Source organism: Uloborus diversus, chromosome 7 (assembly GCF_026930045.1).
Source record: "Uloborus diversus isolate 005 chromosome 7, Udiv.v.3.1, whole genome shotgun sequence".
Lineage (NCBI taxonomy): Eukaryota > Metazoa > Arthropoda > Arachnida > Araneae > Uloboridae > Uloborus > Uloborus diversus.
Window position 1 is genome coordinate 19,787,781 of NC_072737.1, and position 12,231 is coordinate 19,800,011.

The window sequence follows — 12,231 nt, forward strand, 5'->3', positions numbered from 1 at the left end:
GTGTTTCAAAATGAATAGCGGGGTTTTAACATGTTATAATATTTATTACACCAAACTTACAGCCACAAGTGATATATCAAATGAAACAGAAACTCAAACAGTTTTACATAATAGCCTGCAAGTGTTCAATGTGAGCACCATTCGTCACTCGGCACACGTCAAGACGATATGCGAGTTCTTCCCAAACGTTGATGAGTGTCTCATTAGTAATTGCTGCAACAGCTGCTTCAATCCTGTTGATTAATTCGGGAAGGTCGGCTGGCAGTGGAGGCACATACATATGGTCTTTAATAAACCCCCAAAAGATAGAAATCACACGGCGTTAGGTCGGGTGACCGTGGAGGCAGTGGGAAACAAGCCCTGTCATTAGGCCCCTTACGACCAATCCAACGGTCGGGTACAGTTAGATTAAGCCAATCGCGTACCTCATTATGCCAGTGAGGCGGCGCACCATCTTGCTGAAAGATGAAGTTTTCTGGTTCATCTTGTGTCAGTTAAGGGAAGAGCCATAGCTTTAAAGTATCCAGATAAGAAGTACCAGTTAGCATGCGCACTGATGCCAACAAACAAAACTGTTTGAGTTTCTCTTTCATTTGATATATCACTTGTGGCTGTAAGTTTGGTGTAATAAATATAATAGCATGTTAAAACCCCGCTATTCATTTTGAAACACCCTGTATTTTGAAGCACCTGTGAATAAAGGTGTGGGCACTGCTGTACCATAGCACTAAAGTCATTGAAGTTTCAGGAAGCGTGTATAACCTTAATTAAGAAATACTTTTCGTCGAGAAAAAATTAAAAAGTACTTCATCTATATTTCTACAAGATTATCTCCTCAAGTGATTATTTTGCGAACTTGAAATGTAGACTTATTTTCATTAGAACAGTTTGTAGTCTATAATAAGCTCTTTTGCTTCCGCTTTAATAGCAAGGTATCTTTTTTTCCTACCAAACTCCATTTTCGTGATCATCAATGCAGACAGACTTCATCAGGCCAGTCGTTTCAAAGTTTTCTGAGAGGGGGGGGGGGGGCACAATGGGAATGAAATCAATGCATTTCATAGGAAAAAGCATCAAAATACAAGAAAACATGCCTAATTGAATGAGACGGTGCTATCCATGTGATCCTAAAATTTCCATTCTTACGATATTCAGTTCGAACCTCTAATCGCTACCCTTTTCGAGAAAATAGGATGACAAACATAGATAAATGCAGCCAGGTTTTAATACAGTAGATTAGCCGCCTGCTGTGTCAGTAGCATTTTTTTTTTTTTTTAAACTTTCAATTGTAATCGAAAAACAACATCAATTTCAACATCCACTGAAAAGATCTCACGAAAAAATTAACAGCGTAATTCATCAAGCTGTTTGACACTATCATATCAATTCGCTGGCTGTCAAACCCCCAAATGATGTGACTGCGAATGACCGAAGATCTGTGAGCTGCATTTAGCATCTTATTTGTATGCACAACCCCCGACTCACCGAGTTTGGTTTACCTAGCTTGTGGACTTTCCGTGAAATTTAAAAATCACTAGATTTTTTTTCAAGGATTTTCTAAGCGTTTGAGCCAAACCAATATAATTTTTTCGAATCCGCGCGTTAAACATCATAGAAAAGTGAAAAGCTACTACCGTTGTGAACGGTAGATTGGTAAACAAGAATGGGGGGGGGGGGCGTAGACATTTTATTCCTAGCTGAGAAAATAATATCATAAGAAGTTATTTATTCTTCGAATTGCGGATGGGGTTGTCGCTGGAGTGCGAGAATGCCCCTCCGTCCTGGAAAGTGAACAGGGCCAAGGTCAACTTTTACGCTTACGGGATGCTGCGAGAAGAGATGTTCATTTTTATTTACGTTACAGAAACCATTGTTTGACAATCAGAGATTTCCGGTTTTCCGAGAATGCGAAGAAACACGGAGTAATCAATTACACAATATAGAAATTCAAAAAGGTAAAAAAAAAAAAAAAAAAAAAAAAAAACAATAAAAGAATAGAAGAACGCTTCAAAAAGAAAAGAAAAAGCAATGTTTCAGAACATAACTGTAAATACCCTTATTAGCAAAAACTTCACTTTATAGCTGACGAATTCATTTTTTTCTTTTATTTAGCCATCATTTATTTATTCTCTTTTAGTTTAAATTAATTACTTTTTTTTTTCAATTATTAAATGACGTAACCGAGTTTCTGAAACATTTTGTCTAAACATGTCAGAAATATATTGAAAAAAAAAAAAAAAAATACGAAACTGAGTGGAATCTGTTCATTATACAACCTTTTGCAATATCCTGGACTTTTCCGAAGATGAAAGCCACCTTGCTCCTGACAGCAGCCTCTCCGTGGTAGACAAAGTAGCATTCACAATTTCATTGGCCTGTTAGGAAATAAATGTATGAGCTTATGTAGACAAAAATAAATAAATAAATAAATAAATAAATAAATATTAATTTGAATTTTGACATCTTGAATTCGAATTATGTTTTTCGCAATCACGTGTGTGTGTGTGTGTGTAGGCGTGTGTGTTTGTAAGTGTGTGTGTGTATGCGTGTGTGTATGTGTGTCTGTGTGCAGGCACGATTGTGTGGGTATGTGTGTGTTTGTGTTTGTGTACAGGCATGATTGTGTGGGTATGTGTAGGTGCCGTATGTGTGTGTAGGCGTGTGTATGTGCGTGTGTGTGTGTAGGTGTGTGTATGTGCGTGTATGTATGTGTATGTATGTGTGTGTTTGTGTGTGTGTGCAGGCATGATTGTGTGGGTATGTGTAGGTGCCGTATGTGTGTGTAGGTGTGTGTGTAGGTGTGTGTATGTGCGTGAATGTATGTGTATGTATGTATGTGTTTGTGTCTGTGTGCAGGCATGATTGTGTGGGTATGTGTGGGTGCGTATGTGTAGGTGTGTGTGGGTGTAGGCGTGTGTATGTGCGTGTGTGTATGTAGGCGTGTGTGTTTGTGTCTGTGTGCAGGCATGAGTGTGTGTGTGGGTATGTGTGTGTGTAGGTGTGTGTGAGTGTAGGATATAGACGCAACCTTTAGACGGATTTTCGCTAGAGGAGCAGCATCGGGAGGCCGGTCGACGGTGGTGCTGCAGAGGGAGGCGGGGGGAAAATAAAATCAAAGGAATTCAAAACAGTCAAATGAGAAAAATAAGCAATGTGATTGCTCAAAAAATCTAAAAGCACTTAAGTAAAAAAAATAGTATTGTATGAAAACTTCATTTACGGATAGCAGAACTGTTATGGTTTTAGATAATGTATTAAAGCCGATCCTTTTACCCTCTCGAACAAATTCCCATAATTTTATTATGCTTCGCACAAAATTTCGTTATTTCCTGATCAATAGTTTGGCCGCTAAACGACTTTAAAGCAGGGTCGATTTTTTATGTCCACCCTATATTTGTGTTTCAAAAAGACAAAAATTAGGACTTCTGATTTCCAAAAGCGGAGGTGGACGATGTACGATTTTAATAAAAAACAGCAGGTGGTTCTATCTTAAAAAAGAACTTACTTTTGCGTGGATTTTCTCTTCTTGTTGAGCTGTGAGAGCATCAGCCAGGGCCGGACCTGCGAACTTTTCGATCAGCGCCAAGCAACTTCTCCACCTGGGCACGACGCCGTACCCTTTTTCCGAGCGAGGCTGCATAAAATCAGGCCCCATGTAGTGGGAGAATTTAGAGAAAAATCGCCATCCGAGGTAATTGTATAGACTCCTGCAAAACAATTAAAATGTTTAAAAGCTTGTACAATAGGGTGGAGTGAAAAAATGAAAGTAAGAAATATGTAAAGCCTGTATGTGGGAAAGTTGCCTTTTACCAAGCCTATTTGTCATGCAAAATTTCAGCTAAATCAAATAATATCTTTAGCTGCCCATTTGACCATCAATTTTGAGTATTTTACCTAATTTCGCACCAAAATGACAAAAACGGAATGATAAAACATAACATCTCTCATTTGAAGCTACGAATAGTTAAAACTAAACCTTATTAAATAAAGTAAATAGTCAATGAATACTTGAATGACCTTGGGAATTGCAAGATGATCTTCAAATGTGCATTGCGCTTGCGCATGCTTTTCCTAGCCGACTAATGTTTACTTAACGCTAACTTAGTTCATTACAGTCAATTGCGTTTTTTATTTTGAGTTAACTGTCTTTTTATCGTTAGAGAGTTCTATTAAGTGTACATAATGTTATAGCGATTTTTCTTGTTTATGTTTAGTGAGTACTCACGGCATTTCAAAATACCTAATACTCGATCACAAGACTTTTGTCCAGTGTTTGGAGCTCCGAAAATCTTCAAAGATAATATTCTACCTACGTATGCAGATGTTATAAGACATTACTTATACATACGTCAGGAATTTTTAAAAAGAAATAGATAGGAATCTTCTTTTGTTGATGTGTGTTACCGTTTAATGGAAGACCTTAAATGCTTATGGGGGAAAGTTCTTTTCTTTTCCTACTGTAACGGATCAACAAATAAATAATAAGGTAAGAAAATATCATGTGAAATATCGTAATGTTAAGAGACATTTAAAAAGAGAAGGTGTACTAAATGTTTCGAAAAATACTGTGTCTTTTAGAAAATTAGGTGAAGAAAATCTGTTTGATATTTCACCATGTAACAGTAAGTTTAAAGTGCCTGTAGACAAAAGAGCATTTTTAACTGATCAAAGAACATTTCGTAGAATGGTAATTGGAAATGTTGATATTAAAGCAAGCAAAATGATTGAAAAAAGACCGAAACGGAGAGAAAAAGCAGCAGAAAGGGCTAAAAAGCTCAACAGCACGATAGTATGGAAAGCGCAGGTCGTAGAATTTCTCCTAATATGGAACTTATTTTGGATTCTTCATGTTCTTCACATGAAACTGAAAATACGATTTTTGACTATAAATACCTTAAAAAGAAAAGCAAAATTATAGGTCAAGATTCCCCTTCAACTTCGCAAATGAGAACTAGACTCCCAAATGTAGCACAGGCTTGTGACAGAATTGGTGGGTCCGTTTAGATCAGCGTCAATTCTTATAAATGCAGCTTTAAAAGATATAGGAATAATTACGAAAGAAGATCCTTCTAAAGTAATCGATCGTAGTAAAATAAGAAGAGAAAGAAATAAAAACCGCATTGACTTGAAAAGGAAAGATGATGAGCTCCCTTTATCAGGAGAATACGGAATATACTTCGACTGTCGAAAAGATAGAACTTTAATTCAAATTAAATAAGAAAAAGCGACATTTAGATATTTACAAGGACAATAACAGAAGAGCATGTTGTTTTAGTTTCTGAACCTGGGTCAAAGTATACATTGGCCATATTACTCCTGTTTCTGGTGCTTCTAATGGCATTAAAACAAGCATATTATTTTTTTTTAGAGAAAAATGTTGACATTTCTAAGTTTCAAGTTGTTGGTAGCGACGGAACAGTAGTCAATACAGGATTTAAAAATGGAGTCATGAGACAAATTGAGCTTGCTGTTGGACGACCTTTGCAGTGGTTTATTTGCTTATTACATACTAATGAATTACCTCTAAGCCATTTACTGCAACATTTGGGCGGAAAAACTTCGGGCCCTAAAGAATATTGTGGAGAAATTGGGAAAAAACTTTAATCACATGTGAAAAGATGATTGTAGTTAACTTTGAAAAAGTAGAAGTAACGTTGCCTGAAATTGCGTTTAATGAACTTAGTACAGATCAACGATTATCTCTACGAAATTTGTACTGGAATTTCAAACGGAAAAATTTCATTTAACTTGTCACGAAAGAATCCTGCAAAAATGAGTCATTCCAGATGGTTAACGACAGCAAATAGAATTTTGCAGTTGTATATTTCAACAAGAGACCCATCGGAGAACTTGAAAATTTTAACACAATATGTTATGAGAGTATACGGATGTACGTGGTTTGATATTAAATCTGAATCATCATGTCGGTATGGTAGTCAATATTTTTACAACATCATTAAAAAATCTAGATTTCTGCCTGAAGAGCTTAAGAACATGGTAGATAGAACACTGCAGAGAAACGCGTATTTCGGATATCTAGAGAACATTCTACTATCAATGCTGTTTGATAGTCAAATACAAGTGAGACAGTTGGATCCTCAAAGAGTTTTAAAATGTAGAAAAATGGCTAAACTCGTTAACAATGTTCGAAAATTCAAGATTCCAGTAGTAAATTTCAACGCAGAGAGCTAATACGGATTTAATTAACTGGAATTCAGTTAAACTTACTGAACCACCAGTTACGAAATCTATTTCTGATAATGAACTGCACCAGATAATTTTGGATTTTCCTGATAAGGATATTACTGTTTTAAAATACCCGTGCCATTCACAAGCAGTAGAACACTGCGTTAAATTAATTACTAATGCATCAGCAGCCGTATGTGGAAATGACGTTCGAGACGGATTTATACGATCAAGGATAGCATCTAGAATTTCACTACCTAAATTTGAAACTAAGAGTCAATAATGTAGTGTTCTAGAAAACAATTAACCTAGATTTTTGAAGACTAAAAGAAGGTGGTGGTGTTATTTACCTCTCTATGCAGTCACCTCCACTGAATCAAATCTTGTTTTTTTTTTTTTTTTTTTTCCCTAAGAGAAAACTTGCGAAGAGTTAAAGTAAAACTCCTTAAATTTTAGAATTTCTTAGAAATTTCTATTGCAAATGGACAGCTAAAGATATTGCCGTAGGAAGCTGAAATTTCAGTGGCATGATTACACTTATAGGTGGCAACTTTTCCGCATACAGGCTAATTAAATGAGAGAAACACTTTTCTTCGAGTGTTTTCGCTCCAACCTATTGTTTTAACTTCATAATATCAGTACCCTAAAGCAAGACTATCGTAGGTCAGTCACATTGTCATTACTTTGGAGGAGAGTATAAAAACGTTTGTCTGTGTGATGCATACAAAGGTTGATACACGTGCTCTTATAGCATTGGTAAAAAAGTATGAAGAAATTTCTTTAATGGAATTACGTTCTTATTGCTCTTTGTGGAATAAGATTCTTTATAAAATGCAATAATAACATGAAAATCAACTTTGTTGGGCTTATGTTAGTCTGACTCTGAGGTACCAATTTGTAGATTCGAGGAGTAAAGAGGAACTGTATAACTGATAGGAGCCGATTAAAATGTCCGAAGACCCTAGGTCAAGCACTGTTTTGAAGGCCCCCTGCAGTCAAACCTTACAATTTTAGCCGTTTGGGAGCCTATAAGAGGCAGGGGTGTCCTAAGTTGGCTTATTCAGTAATCAGGCCTTGATAACTAAATCATAAAACTGAATTAAAAATGAAATTTGAATTATTTTTACACTTATCTTTTAAGCATTTAGAAGAGGACGACTTGTTTAAACAAGTGTGCCGCTTTAACTTTCTCCAGGAACGGATGTAATAAAATATTTCTAATGTATATGCATATTTATATTATTCTCTTATATGTACGTAAATATGTAATGTATACGTTTGCTGTGTTAAAACACAGTGGCGGACAGCTTTCCGCATTGGGTTGTTTTGACTGTTCGTCCTACGCATGCCTAAACGTGGCTTATCTGAACTCTGAAACTGTAAATGCTTTTATATTCGCCCCTCTAAGACCCAGTGGTGGACCTACAGTTTTCGAGGCCGTAACAATGCATTTCGGGGATCCTTTGTTTATCACAGAATTATGTAAACACAGAATTATGTAACATTAATCATGTATTTTCGGAACCCATATATTCGTTGGTTCTCAACGCAATTGCCACGTAGTAAACCCTCCAGGCCATTCCACCGTCACGTGCGGGACAAAAATACGCTTAAATTTCATTAACATTTCGTCATATCTCTTAATATTTTAATGAAACGGGTGAGCAATTTTTTTTAATCTTTACATTTGATACAAAGATACTCCTGACACAATTATATTCTAATTACACAATTTCGTTATTTAAAATAAAATTTATTTACATGCGTCACGTGCGGGACATCCAAAGTGAACCTCTGGTAACTTGCTTATGAATAAGCTAATATTTTTGCTCTATTAATACAGCAATGAAGAAACAAGTTGTAGGATTTGAAAGCTATGGTTCCAACGTAAAGGAAACATAGCTTATTAATTTAAAAATAATTATTTAAACCATTGAAAAAAAAAATATGTGCATGCCAATTGCATTGAAAATGGTCATTTTGTCCCGCACGTGACAGTTCCTAAATTTCATAAAAAAAGAAATAATTTTAAAAGGTAATGACGAAATCTTTTGCTTAAGAAGTCACACATGCGTTTGTGATTTCTTAGCAACAAAATTTTGTTCATCGTCCTTTTAAATAATTTTTTATGACATATATGAAGCATCACGTGCGGGACAAAATGGCCGCTTTCCGTGGAATTTTGGCCCCTCCACTACTAACCCGCTTCAAAATGTATCGTCACACATGTTGAATGGTCACATATGTATCGTTCTGTGTTGAGGAGATGTAGTATGCCAACCCGAAAACCAGGGGAAAAACCTTTAACAAGCTTTTGGTACATAGCATGTGGCTTCTGGACCTTTTTTTTTTTAAGGGGAAAACATATTTTTGGATTCTTTTTTTGAAAACCAATACTCTACTTGCCTGAACGGTAGTCCATCCAGGTGCACAATGTAGTCTCTGATCTTTGCTCGGCAGTGCAGCTCGACAGCGAAAGGGCGAACCAGCCCAGCGGCTTCCTGAATTATTGAAATGATGCTCTTCCAATCTGCCTGAAAAGGAACAAGCACCAACGCGTATTCGAGTGTGTACTTGGAATGTCTTGCACATGTTAGGGAAACGGCACCAGTAACAGACATGCTTAAGACGTCGCTCTCAGGTTAACTCAATTTTTTGAGCCTTTTAAACTATTTTTCTCTAATGCAACTACATCTCATCTATGGTTTGGCTGCTTCTGGATCCTCTGAATGAGTTCATTCTTTTTTTAATTGCTCAATTTCGAAAAAAGAAATGTCAGACCTTCAGTAACAGACACCAACAATTCTGATGACACCCAGTAACAGATAGGATGAGGAAAGGATGACTAATAGATCAAATTCCTTTTCTCTTCAAAATGAGCAAAAGTTCTTAATTTTTAGGTCTAAAACCTTATTAAATTCAAGTGAACATAAAACGCAGGCAGACCTCGTGGTGGCTGCTCCTAACCTTCCACCACTGCCTTGTAAATACTTACTGGCTCAAACGATTCACTCTGATAACGCTAGATGGTTGCAGTGTATTTATGGGGCACAGCAAAACACCAGTTTTACCCGCCTAAAATTCTTTTTATTTAAATCCAAACTGAGATTGTCTGTTACTGGTGCCGTTAACTTATGTTCTTTTTTTTTTTTTTTTCAATTTGACCAAAATTTTAATTTACCCTTTCTAAGATTGTACAAGGAATATTTCCCACCAAATTAATCAATTTTCAAATATCCATAGTTAGCAGTATTACCATCTCTGAATTAAATGGTACAAAAGCAGAAGGAAGAACATTTAGATGACAGACATCCAGTGCCAGAAATTCGAAGTTGGTGTACGTTAAAGTATAGGCTCGTTTAGTTTGGGTAGACTTCTTGTTCATAGATCCAAAAGAACAATGTCTCTGTCGTAAAATACTCCTGGGGCCATTGTGGCTCCTCCTGTAGTTCTAGATATGAAGTTCCATAACTGCATTGTCTTAAGGCGAATGACTAAATAATTTTTAAAAAACCACTTAAATAGTTATGGAAAGTCAGAAGTTCCATTACGTTCAGTAAATTCTAATTCAATTTATGGAACAACAAACTAAGATGGGAACACACACAGGCCCCTCTATCTTTCTAGCGTTAAAACACCGACAGACAATCTCTACCTGTAGCAGTTATTAAGCACTATGTGCTTAACAAAATAAGCAATTTTTTTTAAAATGTCCATTGCGAGCGAACGGCATCTTCTTTGGTCGGATTTAGCTGTCAATCGTCCCCAAGGATGCATTTTAATGAGTTTAATTACCTCAGGAATGAGTCTCTGCAACTCTCCTACCACATCTGCTGGTGGAATAAGGTCCAGGGTGTTGCAGTCGACATCCGTATCCTGAAAGTTTAAAAAGAGGGGAAATATGTTACATTAGCTATTCATCTTTTGTAATGTTTTTAAAATTACTACTTTACTTACACTAATGTCATATTTCCAATAAAACCACCTTTTGAAAATCGTTTTTAATAGCCCAAAAAGCTAATTAATTCTGTAGTTAGTTATTTACTTTAAAATAAAAATACAATAAAGCAGTCAACAATTCGATGAATATTTTTTACGCACAAGTATCTTTACATGTTTCGTAAAGCTTTGAGTTTGTAGAACACGCAATGTCAACGTCATGAGTAAGTGTAAACAGCATGAATTGTGAAAAAAAGAGGGGTTCTATAAAATTTATGGAGTGACGTGACTGTGCATGCGTTTGTGTGTTATTATGTCCAAATTGTGTATGTCAAGACGACTGAAATGCTGTTCACACGCATACACATATATATATGTGTATATGGGTCATTCCATGCGAAATGAGCAAATCAGCTGTGGCTGACATGTCACAGATTTCAATGAAAATTTTTATTTAGGTAAACCATGCATATCTATGAGGGAATGCAAAGTATGGAAGTTTAAAAACTGTTTGTTGCTTTGTTATTGAAATTAGAAGTTGATGCTTACGCTAAGCCTAAATTTTCAGAGTTCATGGCGGACAGTTTGTGACTCAATAACTCCATAAGTTATAAACGTACACTTGAAAAATAAATATCTCCATATTCTATAAACAAATCTCTATTGGGAAATAGCAAAGTAAAATTTATTAGGATATTTTTTTGAATCTGAGACATTAACAAAGATTGAAATTTTGCCAATTTACTTCAGATTTCAATTCACTCTTCCAGCTCTTTTAATGAAAAACTAACAGTTTTTTTAATCTGAATCATTTTTACTATCTATAACTGACTATCTGCTCTAATTTCGTAATTGTTTATGAATTTCTTGATGACGAAATCGTACTTTAAAAGATCAAAAATTTCCGAAAATTTCATTTTTTCCTCTATTTCAGATGTTTTTTTGAAGATGAGGGAATGCTCTAAATTTACTAAATTTTTTTTTTACGTAACACATTGAAGTGTCTTTTAGATGCTAGTAAATTTTAATCATTGGTATCAGAGTATTTTTGTTGCTAGAGTAACTTGAACTAAGGTAAAATTTCATTAGTTACTTCTTTTTATTCTAAGTGTAGCAAAACTAACCATTTCTTTCGAGTTTCATTTTCTCAAAAGCATGTTTATGAAGTACTTGCTGAAATGTTTCCTTAATTATTGTGTTGAATTTTCCTCTCCATTCGTGATATAGGAAAAAAAATAGCTCTTAGAGAAGATACTAAGTTTAAAGATATGGGCAGAGGACCATTTTGTGTAATTCACAATAGCATTTGAGATTGGACTATGAGTTTGAGGAAATTTGTTTTATCCATGAATAAGATATTTGACGAAATAAACTTCATCCCCTTTTGGTTAACAGAGGTTTAAAAATGTCATTTTTCCGATTTTTGAGGGGCTGTAATCTATAAAGGGTACCCAAACACACAGCAACAGTTACATATTCTTTTTAGCATGGTTCCAGTAATTAGTTTTTGCTGTATTTCATTTTGTGTTTCCGTCCCCTACGCGAGTTATCCCCCTTTGAAATGAGTAAAATTTTTACATTTGACCTTGAACTTCAACCTGTTGCCATTAATTAAATACTTACAGCTACGTAATTCAGCATGTAAGACTATCAACTTGCACTTTAACATCAAAGCTTTAAATTAACTATTATAAATGTAATTCAAATAGATTTTGGCCAAAATGCAAAAAGTCCCTTTTTTGACTACGAAAATCCCTTTTGATGACCTCTAAAAAATCAAAGGTCCAGTTGAGAGAAAAAATAAAAGTGGTTTTAAACATCTTTCATATGCAGCTTTAAGGGATATGAATTTCAAAAAAAAAAAATTTAAAATGGTCGAGCGCACGCATTCGTCAAATCTGTATGGATGACCCATAAAACACAAAGAAAATGCTATTTTTCTGAATTTTATTTTAAGTTTGGAAATTGAAAACCAATTTCGAGTTTCTTCAAGCAAATAGTAGAAACACAGCTCTATATTCTTGCAAAATTTTAAAGTTGTCTGAATTTTCCCTCATTTAAATTTTTGTGTCTATGTGAAGGAGAAAATCATCATTTTACAAAATG

General features: G+C 35.3%; 1 protein-coding gene across 1 annotated transcript in view; it reads right to left on the reverse strand.

The window, feature by feature from the left end:
- Positions 1-2,267: 2,267 nt before the first annotated feature.
- LOC129226320 (neprilysin-1-like) overlaps positions 2,268-12,231 on the reverse strand; it is a 30,210-nt gene continuing 20,246 nt past the window's right edge. Inside the window, exons 6-9 of the mRNA XM_054860921.1 lie at positions 9,982-10,062; positions 8,593-8,720; positions 3,506-3,707; positions 2,268-2,375 (exon numbers count right to left, since the gene is read on the reverse strand). Coding sequence (XP_054716896.1) covers positions 2,268-2,375; positions 3,506-3,707; positions 8,593-8,720; positions 9,982-10,062 — 519 coding nt within the window. The remainder of the gene's footprint in view (positions 2,376-3,505; positions 3,708-8,592; positions 8,721-9,981; positions 10,063-12,231) is intronic.